General features: G+C 38.3%; 1 protein-coding gene across 2 annotated transcripts; it reads left to right on the forward strand.

Annotated features, from left to right (window-relative positions):
• Positions 1 to 373: 373 nt before the first annotated feature.
• On the forward strand, positions 374 to 5,431 carry ccnj (cyclin J). 2 transcript variants are annotated; one of them, XM_085183446.1, is made up of 6 exons: positions 374 to 597; positions 850 to 939; positions 1,290 to 1,500; positions 1,593 to 1,892; positions 4,094 to 4,253; positions 4,544 to 5,431. In XM_085183446.1, exons 2-6 carry the CDS (start codon positions 871 to 873, stop codon positions 4,866 to 4,868), a joined length of 1,065 nt encoding a protein of 354 aa, XP_085039572.1. In that variant the 5' UTR covers positions 374 to 597; positions 850 to 870; the 3' UTR covers positions 4,869 to 5,431. The 2 variants fall into 2 exon arrangements, with proteins under 2 accessions (XP_085039572.1, XP_085039573.1); XM_085183447.1 differs by lacking the exon at positions 374 to 597 and adding an exon at positions 615 to 742.
• Positions 5,432 to 15,591: the final 10,160 nt, after the last annotated feature.

The following is a 15,591-nucleotide window of genomic DNA, read 5'->3' on the forward strand; positions in this document are numbered from 1 at the left end:
AACATTTTACAGTTCAATATAGATAGCCTATAGAAACTGCAATATTGGGATGTGGGCACAAATTAGATGTTGCCATTCCCATTCATTGACCATTGGCTGCAATAGGAAAGCAGCTAAGCTGACTTTGCAGTGATTGGATGTTGACAGTTGTTGCTTATCCGTAATTGGTTGCAACCTGTGCAGTACTTGTAAAGACAATGGAATGATGCTTTCAAGTGATAATCAAAAACAAAATCTCACAGGTAAACTGTGTTAAACAGCTAGATGTTGCACCAAAATGTTTTACAATGCACATCTTTCAATTGAAAACACGCATCTGTTGCACTTTATCGGCTACTATGTTGGTTGTAGTGTAGTGTAGTGTAGTGGTTGTAATATTTCACCTCCAGTTTTCCCGGCTGTCTTTCGGTTGGTTGGTTGTTCACGAGGGATCGCGACTTTTCGAACAGCACTTGAACGCACCAGTAGTGTTTGGACTCGTGTTGCCGACTCTCAGCAGCTACAACAATGAGTGCGAGCAGAGCTTGTTTGGCTAGTTTGAATTGAAGTTTTCTTCAGTGAAACTGCCCGTAATAGTTCACTACATGTGCTCTCTGGGTGAGTCTCCGCTTTGGGTTGGACAGGAGTCGCGTTTCTTTTCACATTCTCACCTCAGAAAAAGAAGGGAAAAACGCAGTGATTGAAAGATGATTGACTTCACTGTTCCCACTTCTGATCCGCTATCGTGAAAAGTGACATGGCTGTGTGTTTGGAGATTTAGTGTCATTGTGCGGCATTTTTTTTTCCTGTGCTCTTTCTGAGACACGTTTTAGTTGATTAACTGCCTTTCCGATGTTTTGTCTTTGCCAGGTTTCCAAAGCACTGTATTAAATGGAGCTGGAGGACCAATGGTGGAAAGGACAACTTGCTGCAGATATATACCAGGCGCTGCGATACAAAGTGAGTCACACCGGGTCATTTATGTGGTGGCTGCTAAAAATGATGCAAAAACTATGAGAAAAGTTACCTGAAGTGTCATCCTTCACATTCATCAGTAACGTCTTCTGTCGTGCTGTTTCACATTTTGATACTGAAACAGCAGTGCAAAACTGTAAATAGTGAAATCTGAGTTACTTTTGAAAACGAAATTGATTCCTTATTTTAATAGGCATGAACTTGTCTTTGCTCGCTTTAAATTGCTTGCTGCTGGAGTAATCTCATAGGACTACAGCAGAATAAACCTAAAGTCTAGTTCAGTTACAATGAAAGATGTGTCTTTTTGAAATCTCAAAACACATGTTGTCCCATAGGAGCTCAAGTTACCTTCCTTCAAAGGTCAGTCCCCTCAGCTCAATTTGAGGCGATACTTCGCAGACCTCATAGCCATTGTCAGCAACCGCTGCAGGCTCTGTCCTACGGCCAGGCACCTGGCCGTCTACTTGTTGGACCTCTTCATGGACCGCTATGACGTCACGGTGCAGCAGCTTCACATGGTCTCGCTCTCGTGTCTTCTCCTGGCCAGTAAGTGTGCAGCTGACTTCACTTTTCAACACATCTAACTAGTAAATGTCCACGCTGGTGTGACAGATTGGGTGATTGTTCTTTGCTTACAGGTAAGTTTGAGGAAAGGGAGGACCGGGTGCCGAAGCTGGAAACACTAAACAACCTGGGTTGCATGAGCTCCATGAACCTGGTCCTGACCAAGCAGGGCTTACTGCATATGGAGCTGCTCCTGCTGGAAACTTTCCAGTGGAATCTGTACCTCCCTACGGCGGCCCATTTTACAGACTACTACCTCTCTATTGCGGTCCATGAGGGTGATCTGCATGATGGCTGGCCTATGACATGCCTGGAAAAGACTAAACTATACATGGCCAAATATGTGGATTACTTCCTTGAGGTTTCCTTGCAAGGTACCATGCATTTTGGATGTATTTGTGCAGTGCAGTCTTGCTTATCAGTATTATCAGTTTCTAGTGGAGCTGATAACGTTGATTTTCCAGTTATCAGAAGCTCCTCAGAGCCTATCCAGACAGCAAACAGTAGTTGAAACAGTTAAATCAATATTCGTCTGTCAACCTACATTTAATTGACTCAACGTTGATTATCAGTTTTGCACCGTCTGTTAATACTGAAACAGCACTGTGTGACATCACTGGTATTTCAACTGATATTAAAGAACAAATTACTAATAATATTTTGAAATATTGTATTGCAGAAGACATTCGATTAAATATCTAACCTTAAACATTAGGGTTTAACATGTAAATACCAATGTATAACTTTACATTGTTTTAAAGCAGGAGTTTATTCTTTTTTTTTTTTTTATGGAAGTTTAGTTTAAAGTCCTTTTTGGTGAATTCACTCCTACATTGTTTCATATGTAGGATTATATGGCTTCAGCACTGCCACAAATCTTTGTGGCGCTTTCAACATGGTGCTGAAAACAATCCTCTGAGATTTTGGTTATTGATATGTTGATATGATAGCATCACAGTGTTGCTCCATGGTGCAAATATCTTGTTCCACCACATTCCTAAGGTGTTCTAATTCTCTTCTGGTCTGATCTGGTGACTGTGGAGGTCATATAAATACCATAAATTCACTGTCGTGTCCAAGAAACCAGTTTGTTACGTGCTATTGTTCCAGCTGGGAGCAGCCATAAAGGCATGGGTACAGTCAGCAACTTTACTCAAGTAGGCAAAACAATGCTAAATTAGTAATAAGGGCACCAAATTGCACCAAGAACATATCTGCAACACCATTAAATCACCACCGCAACGACAACTGAGTGTCATCAAACCAAGGGAATGTTTTCTCAGTCTTCGCCTTGGTTTCCTGTTCTCAGTTAGCAGGAGTGGCACCCGGTGGGGTCTTCTGCTGCTGTAGTCCATCTGTTTCCAGTTTCAATGTGTTCTGCATTCAGAGATGCTCTTCTGCATGCCTTCGTTGTATCAAGCGGTTATTTTAGTACTGGTGCCTCTTAGAGATGGTCACATGTGAACATCCCAGTACATCAGCATTTTCCAAAATATACTGTGCAGTGTGTCTGGAACCAATTCCAACAATTACGCCACATCCCAAGCCACAACAGCTCAAAAACATTCACCACTGTTTACCACACCCCAACTCAGCGCCTACACTGGACAAATGTGCAGTACTCCTAGTTTTCTTGTCCGTGTCTGCAATGATATCACACTTTGAGGTTTCAATATTTTAGCATGAATCTAACATTTGTATAGCACTAAATTCTCAAACTTAAAGTTAACATTTTTTTAATGTTGTCTTGTAACATTGAGGGAAAGTTAAATTAAACTATTTATCACAGGTTTGCTTTCTCATCTCTTTCTATATTACCTTTAAAAAAAATCCACTAACTGCTTTTTTTAAATAACACATTTATGCCTACACATTCAGAATAATAAGGAAATGTAAGTGGAAAATAACAGTGTCCACCCACAAAAGTTGATCTTTGAGTTTGCTTGGCCAGTTTTTTAAAGAGAAGATGTACTTTAATTGTCATTCATGACTAGTGAGAAAATAACTGTTCTTTATGTGTTTATCCTTCTAAAATTAATTAATTCTAAAATAATACAGTATAACAGCTGCAGTAATAGCAGTCTAAATTCTACTTTCCAAGGCTACGTAGCGTTAGCAACAATTCAGCTAGTTTTATCTTATCTGTCATAATTAGATTCTACATGATAATTTAGATGATTTGAATAAGAAACTTACTTTATAGCATGTTGGTTCTATGTATATTTAAATTTTTCAGTCTGGCATTTTAAGTTATAAATGGGTTACTGAGAAAATCCATTCAGTCCTAGCAATTGCTAAAGCTAGCAAACGCTGGCTATTGCAGTATTTAGCTTAGCACGGATATTTTAGGTCTTTATCTGTTTGTCTTTTGAAATGTCTGTGAAAGTAGCATCGATGCCTGACGGTTTAGCAAACTAGTGTAGTTCCTGTTAAGCCATAATGCAGTTACTGTAGTAGATCTCAGTTTTTAAATTCATTTTGGACATAATGTCTGTTTTCATGAAGAAAAAAATGTAAAAATGAGGATTGGGGTCTTTGGGGTGTTAAATCTGGGGTGCTTTTTTTTTCTCCTCAGATCATGTCTTTTTGTGTTTTGCACCTTCACTGGTGGCTGCTGCGTGTGTGGCCGCCTCACGCCTGGTCCTTCACCTGTCACTTACATGGCCACCCCGACTGCAGCGCCTCACGGGCTACGCATGGGAGAACCTAATCCCGTGTACAGAGAAACTACTCATGTGCGTATCTAACAATAACCTCGCACAAAGTTGACTTGTATATGTGCTGAATATGAAAGTGAACGCTCAACACGGTTGATTAAAATGACTTGGGACAGTTAGGTGCTGCGTTTCAGGTTTGAGAGTGTTTTAACATTGATGCCTCACAATGGCACAGCAGAACAAAAGAAGCCAAAGCACAACAGAAGCACACACCTTACATATACAAGAGATTTACATCAGCACTCGGTGTGCAGCATTGACTCTTTTCGCTAATCAACAGTGCAACTCTTTGCCCCTTCTTTCCACAGTGCACATGACAGTGACGTCAAAGAGGCCAACAAGCAAAAGTGTCAGCAGCCCAACCAGCAGCAGCAGCAGGGTCAGACAGTTTACCACACCTCAGCTCAGTACCTCAACCGAACAAATGCGCAGTACCCCCAGCAAGCTCCACAGCCAGTCACAGCCCCTAACCACCTGCCTGCCTCCTACCTCAGCCACTCCACTGCCAACGCCCCCCAGAGCATCAACACCCAAACCATCTCCACGTCGCTGGAGCCAAAGTCTAACATTCCCAACAGGGCATTCCAAGTTAGCATGCACTATACTTGCGCTGCTCCGTGCTTTGACAGATGATGGATTTCCAAGGTTTAGTCATTTTGGAAGAGGTAGAGTTAAGATACTGCCATCCATTTCACCGGATCAGAACAAGATGAAGAGGGAGGAAAAAAGAGAAAAAAAATCTTGTTTTTAATTTGAAGAGTCTTGATGAGATTGGTGCAGCACTTTGAATCACAGTACACAATGTGCAATATGCCAAGTCTGCTGTAGTTTTCTTATTTGTTTTTCAAGATGGGTCAGGTAAGAATGTAGTCGTGAATTGCCTCTTGGCACAGTTTGCACCCTGTATCCACTGTCACTGTTACTGCGTTACAGACCAAAAGTCTCGTATTCAGTTAAGCCAAAGTATTTCAGAAATACTATATGTACAGTTACTTTGTGCCTTTAGCCATTGTGACTATTAGTATAAGTTAAAACTGCAGTAACAAAAGGGGATTGACATTGTTTTGTAGTTGACGTGAGAGTTAATGTTTCTGTAGCTTTGTGGGGTTTTTCCACAAAAACTATTTTTGTTTGTTTGGATGAATGTCATTTGTAAGACAAGGAAATAATATATCCCCTAGATGTCACAACGTACAGTATTGGCAGAGTAAATGTTCTCATGTGGATGGAGGACAGAGTGCATTCTACAATGACTGTTTTAAATAAAATATAAACCTGTGTTAAACTGTGATTCTAGTCCAGCGGATTTGTTGCAATATGTATCATTAGGTATAACTGCTGCTTGCATGACTGCAACTTACCGTCACTTCTGATTCTCTGATTTAATGTTCACCATGTGGTGTAGTAATCATCTAGGAAAAACTCATTTCTGACTTTGCTAGAAAAATATGACCAGCTTTATTCTTCAACACATTCTGAGCTCTCCTTGTGATTTCTTTTGGAATAGTTTTCCACACTTCTGGAAGGAGCTCTTCTTTGGGTGTTGGCTACCTTTTATTCTGTTCTTTGTCAAGATGATCCTACACTGCTATAATAATCTGGGCTCTAAGGAGACCCATCAATGGTTGATGGTGTTGCATTGCTTTTATTGTATTGGCACTGTTTGGGGATCATAGTTGTACTAAAAATTGAAGGGGTTGGCAATCAGATGATTTCCAGATGGTACTGAATTTGATTATAATCTGATGGTACTTTTCTCCATTCTTAATTTCATCAGTTTTGATAAGATCCCCAACAGACTGGTTCAAATGCAGTCTCAAACCATGACACAGCTTCCACTATGTTTTATGGCTGTAGACACTCACTATTGTATCTCTCCTGACATCTTCTGTATGTATGACCCTAATTTGATTGGAAAATATCAAATCTAGATTCATCACTCCGTAAGTCTGTTTTGTATTTACACTGGTTCTCAGCGCAGTTCTTGTGTAATTTTGTATACCTTGGCATTTCTTAAGAAGAGAAACATGGTGACGGTTCTCCTGATGAAGCCTCTGATGATTCAGTGAGCAGTAGATGGATGAACAGAAGGTCCTGTGTCAGGTCCTGTAATAGCTGATTGAGAATCATCTTGTTCCTGCAAAAATTCTATTTATGTCTATCAGACTGGTGTCTTTGGCATTTTCCAAAGATTCAACTAAAGAGATTGGAACAAATTTGTAACAGGTTTCAAGTAACAAAGTGCCTAAAATTATTTAAAACGGATTCTCTGCTAAGATGTCAGTAACAACAGAGGTTAATGAATGATTTATAGGTCATTGTCAAGTGGCTTTATCTTAATTATACTGATTGTCCCTAGCAGCTGACTGCTCCATGCTAAATTTTAGGCCACAGGTGTCGAACTCCAGGCCTCGAGGGCCAGTGTCCTGCAGGTTTTAGATGTGTCCTTGATGCAACACAGCTGATTTAAATGTCTAAATTACCTCCTCAACATGTCTTGAAGTTCTCCAGAGGCCTGGTAATGAACTAATCATTTGATTCAGGTGTGTAGACCCAGGGTGAGATCTAAAACCTACAGGACACTGGCCCTCAAGGCCTGGAGTTCTACACCCCTGTTTTAGGCATTCAGTCAGAAGAAATATTTAACTTACACATAACCAATAGATTTAATAAGTGAAATGGTATGTAGTTTAATGAAGCAGAATACAACCAAATAAATGTGTTAAAGTTAAAAATCAGTCTGACACCAAAACAATTGAAATTACTTAAGATGAGAAAAAACAGTTTAAAAATGGCTCTCTTAATGTAGTAAAAAGAGAATATTAAGTGACACTCGTGGCTCAGTATAAGAGCGCAAACTGATGAAATGTCTGAGTGGGTGTTACATGTTGTGTAGGATCAAAATAATCAATTAACATGACAAGTGTGTTGCGATCCAATACAGAAATTTTCCATATTTTAATTTTGCAAAATCAGAATCAGATCTATAACACCCTTGGTACATGTGTACCTTCCCTACTCCGTTATCATTTGTTTAACATTTGTTTGTTTGACACAGCATCCTGGTGGCAGCTAAAAGGAAAAGACAAGCTGTGAATGAAAGCATTTGTTTTATGTCTACATCTGTTATGCTTACATTGTGTTTCACACCTTTTACAATATGTTGGATATGTACATTAAGGACATTTTTTGAAAAGACAACCCACAGTCTGCAGAGGGCAGTGTGTGCCACATTTCTTATGCTGCTTTTCTCTTCAGCTTCACATCTATTGTGTATTCTCTCTTGTGAGCTATAAAATCCTCTTTATCACATCAGACAGTTGACCGAGTAATATCCTAAACACGTCAGCCAGCTATTCAACTGAGTGTGCGTTAGACTGCCTCTAAAGTTATACAATTATGTGGTTAAAATGCAACTACAGTTGTTAAGCTCTAGACTTAAGACGTAAAAACCACTCTCTTGTTGCTTACATAAACTCTAAACCAATTTGGTTTCCTTCCACTTCCACGTTTTTATTTATTAACGCCCGGGTCTTTAAAGAAAACCCTAATTTCAGCAAGTTCCTGTTATAAAACAATGTGGTCAAGCTTGACTGAAACAACGCTTCCAAATAAACCTCTGAAGCATGTCTTCCTGCCTGTCGTGATGTGGCAAACCTACAAAAATAGAATTTCCGATCTAGGCTGTGGGCTGCAGAAAGCTTCCTGTGGAGGAGGACATAAAGTGACGTAGTGTTCATGCTTTTTATATGTTGCTTCCTCTACTAATCTGTGCATGTAAGTTCACCAGAAGTTCACAACTCTGTTTTATCTTACTCCTTAGATTCAATCCTCCCATATTTTGGCATAAAAGCTGCATCTAACTCACACACCTTTTTTCTTTTATGTGTTTGGTGTGTGGCCTTGTCATTTCAAAAAAGGGCAGTAAAGGTTAGTTAAATGACCTATTGTACTTTTCTGTAGTAAAATTTCAAAACAGCAGTAGACATATCACCACTAATGAATTAACCAGACTAACAGAGGTACATGGTTCGTTTACATAAAGTCTGACATTGCCTGGTATTCTCCCAATTCTTTTTTAAATCAGTCTTTAAATCAGAAATTCTGGGATTGGAAATTGCACATTGTGAAAGCAAATCTATCAACACTTTTGAAGTCTGAGATTTTAAGTTGAGCCTAAATAAAGTCAACAACCTCACTAGCAGGCACTAAACCAAAGAATCTTCCACTGGGCTTTGTTTATTTGTTCGGTCAGTCTGTCATTTTTGTCATTTTGGGTTTTTTTGTTTTGTTTTTTAGGAACATATGTCATGGAAAAACAGAATAGAAATAGAAACAAGTTAAACAGTAAATGCAAAAAAAAACCAAAAGTATTTGTCTGCTTTTACAGTGACTATATGCTCTAATTCATTCCAAAGGTGTTCCATTGACTTGAGGTCTGGACTCTGTGCAGGCCAGTCACATTCTTCCACACCAAACCATCTCATCCATATCTTTATGGACTTTGCTTTATGGACTGGTGTGCAGTCATGTTGGAACAGGAAGAGGGTCATCCTCAAACTGTTCCCACAAAGTTGGGAGCATAAAATTGCTAACAAATCCAGACTCGTTCATCGGATTACCAGTGGAGTAGCCTGTTCCATCACTCCAGAGAACATGTGTCCACTGCCCCAGAGTCCAGTGGTGGCATGCTTTACACCACTGCACCCAGGGCTTTGCATTGCTCTTGGTGATGTAAGGCTTAGATGCATGCTGCTCGGCCAGTGAAACCCATGAAGTTCTCTACGCACTGTTTTTGAGCTCATCTGAAGCTTACATGAAGCTTGGAGGTCTGTAGCGACTGACTCTGCAGCAAGTTAGCGACATCTGCACACTCTGCTCCTGGGCATCTGTTGACCCTGCTCTGAGATTTTACATTGTCCACCACTTCATGGCTGACTTGCTGTCTTTCCCAATCACTTCACTTTGTTGTAACACCACTAACAGTTGACTGTGGAATATTTAGTAGTGAGGAACTTTCACGAGTGGACTTGTTGTACATCCACAGAGGAATTCACTAAGCAGCTGAGAGTGACCCGTTCTTTCACAAATACTCACAGAAGCAGTCTGCATCACTAGGTGCTTGATTTCATACATCTGTGAACATGGAAGTGATTGAAACACCGGAATTCAATAATTTGGATAGTGAAGAAATAATGTGCATAAAAAGAATCTTTTACAGCATAAGAAGGGCTTCATCCTTCTACATGTTATACTACTGCCTACTGCATGTTGCATATACTTACCGGCCACTTTATTAGGTACATTTTGCTACCAGGTTGGACTCTCTTTTGCTTTCAGAACTGCCTTAATTTTACATAGATTCATAGATTGATCCAACTACATGATGGAATCATTCCTCTGGGATTTTGGTGCATATTGATATAACACTATCACACAGATTTCTCAGCTGCATATGCATGATGCAAATCTCCCTCTCTACTGGATTGCAACAGGGTGTCTGTGGAGGCCATCTGAGTACAGTGAACTCATTGCCATGTTCAAGAAACCAGTTTATGGTGATTTTGAGCTTTAGAAAGTTGAGAAAATATAAATGCCATTACAGCTCAACCAGCAGCTTGTTGGCCCAGTAGATCCATGTTTTTATTTCTTTTTATGTCAAATCTGACCCAACCATCTAAATGTTGCACCACAAATTGAAACCTGAAAACAACATTTTCGCCAGTCTTGTACAATGTTGGTCATCCCATGTGTAGTCTCAGTTTCCTGTTCTTAGCTGAAAAGATTAGCACCCAGTGTGGTTTTCTGCTGCTGTAGCGCATCTGCTACAAAGTTCATGTTGTGCATTCAAAGATGCTCTTCAGCATATCCTGATTTTAACAAGTGAGTATTCGAGTTACTATTGCGTTCCTGTCAGCTTGAAGCAGTCTGGTCATTCCTAAGATCTAGTATCAAAGAGCCAGAGACCCCAGAGAGCTGCAGGTCACTTGATATTTTCTCTTTTCAGATCTTTCTCTGTAAACCCTAGAGGTGGCTTCAACAACTATGCCACGTTTAAAGTCATGTAAATTACCATTTGAATTTAACCAGGTCGTCTCAACCACATCCACATGACTAATTCTAATTAGATATTTGTATTAACAAGCAGCTAAACAGGTGTACCTGATGAAGCAGCCAGTGAGTGTATGACATGTGTAATATACTGCAATCTGATAAAGTAAGTGGCTACTTCCTTAACTACACTACAAGGATAATAAGAGTGTATTATAAACAGAAACACCACTGTGATTTCACAACCCCATGCTGCAGAAGCCTCCTGTTACCCTTGACTGGATTTCAGAAAGAATCACAAGGAAACATATTTTATAGTAATCAAACAGGGAAGCAGCCCCCACAGTTTCAGTACAGAGAGTTCGGGACAAACGTTTTTCAGATGGGTGTTGTTCATGTGTGATAACATGGGGAACAAAAACTGATCTTGCTGGATGCTGCGCAACAGCACAGAATAACTCTTTCAGAATGGAGGTGAGACTAATGTCTAACTGGTTTTGACCAAAACAGTAGAAGTCTGCGGTTAGAAAATTGGTTAGCAAACAGGAAGAAGTTAGAAAAATAGACAAACCAAAATAAAGAGCAAGCTCCTCTCAGAATCAAGTCATTCTTTAGCTGTGAAGTTGTATCTGCTCCCTCGGGGTAGGCAGACGAAAGTTCTTGTTTCTCCTCATTCTCTGTTCACAAGACAGCAGTAAGGGGAGATGAGTGTGAGGCTCCCAGGCACACGTTGCAACACATTGCCGTGATTCATGTTGTTTGGCTGAAAACTGAGTTTTATATTTGGAAAGACAATCGCAACGACTAAAGGAGTTTAACAAGAAAGATTTGTCATTTATACTGAAATGAGCCCAAATGCGTTCACACAGCGAAAACAAATCCTAGTCCTAGCTGCCGTACATTTAGTTGTAAAGCATTTTTGAGAAAACCAGAGGTAGAAGAAGCTAGTAGATTTTAATTTACTTGTCAAGTCACATAGTTATCAGTATGTAATTGGCCTTAAATCAGGTTACATTTCAGGTAATGTGATTAATTATCTGACTGTAATCAACAGCGAAGAAAACAGTCAAGTGTCACCTAAAGAATCCTGAGTATTTAATGTTAAATTAAAAAACAAACAAACCAAAAAATAAGTAAGAAAGTATAAAACACAAAGAGTAAATGAAACAACAAGTAAAAAAGTTTTTTTTAAAAGATATTTTCACAATGTTTTCAAGGATTTTATTTTTGTCTTCAGTTTGACTTTTCTCTTTCATAGCAACTTCCTTCAAAAGTGTTGCCACCTCCTCATCATTTTTATTTCAAGCCACTTGTATTTCTGAAGGTCACACTTTATTTCGCAGTGCCATGTTTCATGAGTTTTCTTGTCACCAACCTCTCACCTTTCTAGATGTTCAAAAGTCTCCTGTATATGACTGTTTACAGCCTGTGCTTTAAACAATCAAACCACCGGGGCCAAATTTAGCCAGTTCCTGCAAACTTCAGCAACAATGATGCCAGGGGAGTCCAGCTGCTGCTTTAACTACACAAAGACAGAAAATAACATGTCTTTTGATTTACTTAGCTTAACAACATAGAGCATCTGTCACAGTTGACTGTCTGTGAGAATCGTTATTCACCTTAGACTCTATATAACATTTTCATGTAGCTGCTATGACATTGTCAACTGGTTTTGGACTTTTATTGACCCATAAAATGTGTTTTTATCACCTGAAGAAACCTTGGTTAACAACATAAATCCAGATGCTGTACTAGTGCAACAGACCGACTGTGTCAACTGCACACAGTCTAATAGAATAACTAATACCAGAAACTAAAAGTGATGTCAGATATAGAGCATTTGAAATGGCTATTAGAGGATTAGAAGAACTTATTTGCACTTCAGCATCAGCTTCATTTGTAGTCCTTGAGGTTATCACTTGACTTCACAGTCAAAGAATGACTCACGGTTGCGACATGAAACATGAGACTGTCAGCAGCTGGTTAATTAAGTGCTATCTTGGTTTGAGGCATTCCTCAGAAAGATACAGTACTGTGAAGATTTAAAGGACCAACAGGGGGTATCTTACACTGCTGAGAATGGATCTTATCGGTGCACTTTTAGGTCCACCCACATCTGAATAGTATAGTGTGAAAGTGACTCCTTGTCTCCATGCACTAGCCAAAAGCAAAACTCAAACAAGCAAAGTGGATACTGGCAAGAAGGCATTAAAGACATCCTGAACTGTCATTCAGTATGCCTGTACCAGGCATTTTGTATCAAAAATGTCAGTAGTTTTATCTCAAAATGTTTGTGTTAGTCCATTATTTTTATAAAAAGTAATGTAAAAGTAAAGTAATAACTGTGAATTATTTCTGTCAGTGTCTGAGCGGCACAGACATGCCTGGTTAAGTTATTTCATTTTGCTTATTATCTTTAATTATACTACTTCATATTGTGATAATAAATACATACGTATATTGTTTATTTTCCCCGCAAGCTACATAGTCAAGCTAAATAGAAACTTGTTCAGTTTTGAAGACAACCAAAATTAATCTGTAAACCTTGGTTTTGACATTAACATGTAATGTCATAATGTTGGTATGGCCAGTAAAAATGACCATTATGACTGGTCAATAATTTACAGTCCCAATTGTAATACACATTGTACCCTACTGGATTCACATACAGGCTGTCAGTCTAAAGTTACCCACAGGGTCATTATTTAACCTCAAACTCCTTCCTCCATTGTAATTAATTTATATTATTCTGTATATAACACAGTAATGATTGCCAACATCCACAAAACATTTTGAAATTGAAGTTTGACCTAAGGTTTAGCAGTACTTGCTGTAGGGTCTGTGCAGGCCTGATGATCGTCCAAAAAGTCTTCGACTTTACTTGAATGAATTGTTGTTTGTTTAGCTGTATCTCTGTGATATTTAAGGACTTTATTTCTAATTCTTCATATTGCATTTAGTGGCAACTCAAACAAAATTCTGTTGCGGTCAGAAAATTTGATGATCTTTAAGCTACATGAGTGATATGGGTTGAGTATGACTTATGCAACAAACGGCAAATATAACACCAAATTCGTGGGAGGATGATAAGATGAATATAATACATACTAAAATCAAACAATTTGGGATGTATAATAAATCTTTAAAAAAAAAAGATGTTAATAATCTCTGTGATGATCATGCAAACTTCTGTTCAGATAGGCCAAACTGTTAAGGAGGAGATGCGGTGCATATATACATATATTCTATGATTGATCAATATAATTATAATCAATCTTTAAGATATTGCTTCAAAAAAATGGCAATAACCTCGAGGGGTTTCAAGATGGTTGTCAAGTGACAAGGTGCTAACATTAGCATGCTAACATTAGCTTTCTAATTGTTGATGAGATGGAGCGTGCTAAATTAGTTCTATGACACAGTAAAAACGTTTTTTAGTTGGGTAAAATCATTCTGTTAGAGTTTCAAAGCTCAGTGTGAGACAGAGTGTTAAGCCTTCAAATTGCTCCGCTGTTTCTATAATCCAGTGTCACCAAGCTAGCTAAGCATTACAAACGCTACTGTACTGAGCTAACACGTATTCAGTAAAGTTGATGTAATATTGTTAAAAGCGTGGTTTAGTTTTAATGATAGTCCACTTACAGATTAAACAGGATCACATTGGGACATTACACACAAACAAAGAGGAAAAATAAAAAAAACAGTTACATTTTAATGCTCAACAGCAACTGATCCTCCTCAAGATTTATGAGATCATACACACTTTACACACATTGAGGGATAAAAGAAGTGAAGCTCTAAGAAATATATTCTCTATCATATTGCATGTTTAGTTTATGTATTTGCCACAACTGCGTTCGAAAGACAGTACAGGTAGTACAAATACATACATATCATCGAGATCTTAGCAGTCAATTGAAAAGAGATGTGGGCTCCTGATATGTTGCACTGTGACTGTGGCTTTAGAATGTTGGTAGCTGTGATCTGAGAACTGTCAGCCCTATATTTATGATCGCTTCATTTCAAATAGCTGCAGGTATTTCTGCAGAAAATCCACTTCAGGCATGGATGAAGTAACTCTCTTGGGATATTATTTTTTCAGACAAATATTGTTTCACACATTTTTACATTAGTTTTCCAATTCTTTGTCTAAAAAGTGTTCCTATTCTTTTTTAAACCTGTTAAAAAAAGCCTAACTATAAATGTGTTGTTGTGCAATCAGTGAAATCAACTGCACTTGATATCCAGCACAGAACAGATGGGAGGATGGTGACAGTAAATGTTCAGGTTTCAGTAAACTAAATCAAGAGAATATGTTCACTAATTTAATTATGTTGTGGAGAAAAAAAAAACAAGATTAAATGTATTTGAATTAAAATGACTTTTATAATCCTCTCTAAACCTATATAAGTGGGATTTGGTGCAATCTAAATGTGAGCACAGATTGCATTCCAAATCGCACTGCCCTGTGCTTATTTTAGATATTGCATAACAATGTTTCATAACAAAAAAAAATCAGAAAAAAGACAGGATATTCATTATGTGATAAAAAATCATTTCAGATTCAAATCACTGAATTGAAATAATTTCAAAGGCCTGAGTTCTTTACAGTAATACTATCCATGACACTTAAAACTCTTTGTGCACTGTGCATGCTGTGCTTAGTCTACGTGACAACTTGTGTATCTGCAATCTGGTGTTTTTTTTCTCATACAAAGAATATTGTTGTAGATGCTTGATAGATTAGAAAACTACACTTAAAATAAACAAAGAAGCCTGATTTGTATGACAGCACTTCACGAATCCTGTGGTCTGAGACAAGGCAAGTGAGGTTTTTTAAATTCATCCTTTATGTCTCATTGCAAAGAAAAACAAAGACCACATATTGGGATGATAGAGGCTACACCACATGAATACTGAATAATCACACTTTTGACAGAATTAAAGGCTATGAAAGGTGTCATTTAAAGACATACTGAGAAATGATAGTCGCCACTTTTTTGCTTGTATTCATGAGAACAGCTACCTTGGACGTAAAGTGTTTGTGTTTTAGCTCCCTTTAGTGTTTCTTCATGCTTCTATAAGGAAGAAGACACAAGAAAAGCAAGAAACAGAGAACATGAACCTTTCAGGACCATGGTCAGCTCAAGCTCAGTTGAGACGTTGAATCATCACGACTGAGAGAAATGTCTGCAATTTCTGTGGAAATACACTGAAACATTTAAAAAAAAAAAAATCCATCTTAAATAATTTTATGCTAGATGCAAATTCAATCAATGATATAACTATGACACATATTCTGCTG

This window comes from Neolamprologus multifasciatus, chromosome 13, assembly GCF_963576455.1.
Source record: "Neolamprologus multifasciatus chromosome 13, fNeoMul1.2, whole genome shotgun sequence".
Taxonomy (NCBI): domain Eukaryota; kingdom Metazoa; phylum Chordata; class Actinopteri; order Cichliformes; family Cichlidae; genus Neolamprologus; species Neolamprologus multifasciatus.

Coding starts and splice junctions, on each gene's coding strand:
- ccnj (XM_085183446.1), top strand. CDS start 871: ATGGAGCTGGAGGACCAATGGTGGAAAGGACAACTTGCTGCAGATATA. Junction 1,893..4,093: donor CCTTGAGGTTTCCTTGCAAG/GTACCATGCATT, acceptor TTTTCTCCTCAG/ATCATGTCTTTTTGTGTTTT. Junction 4,254..4,543: donor TGTACAGAGAAACTACTCAT/GTGCGTATCTAA, acceptor TTCTTTCCACAG/TGCACATGACAGTGACGTCA.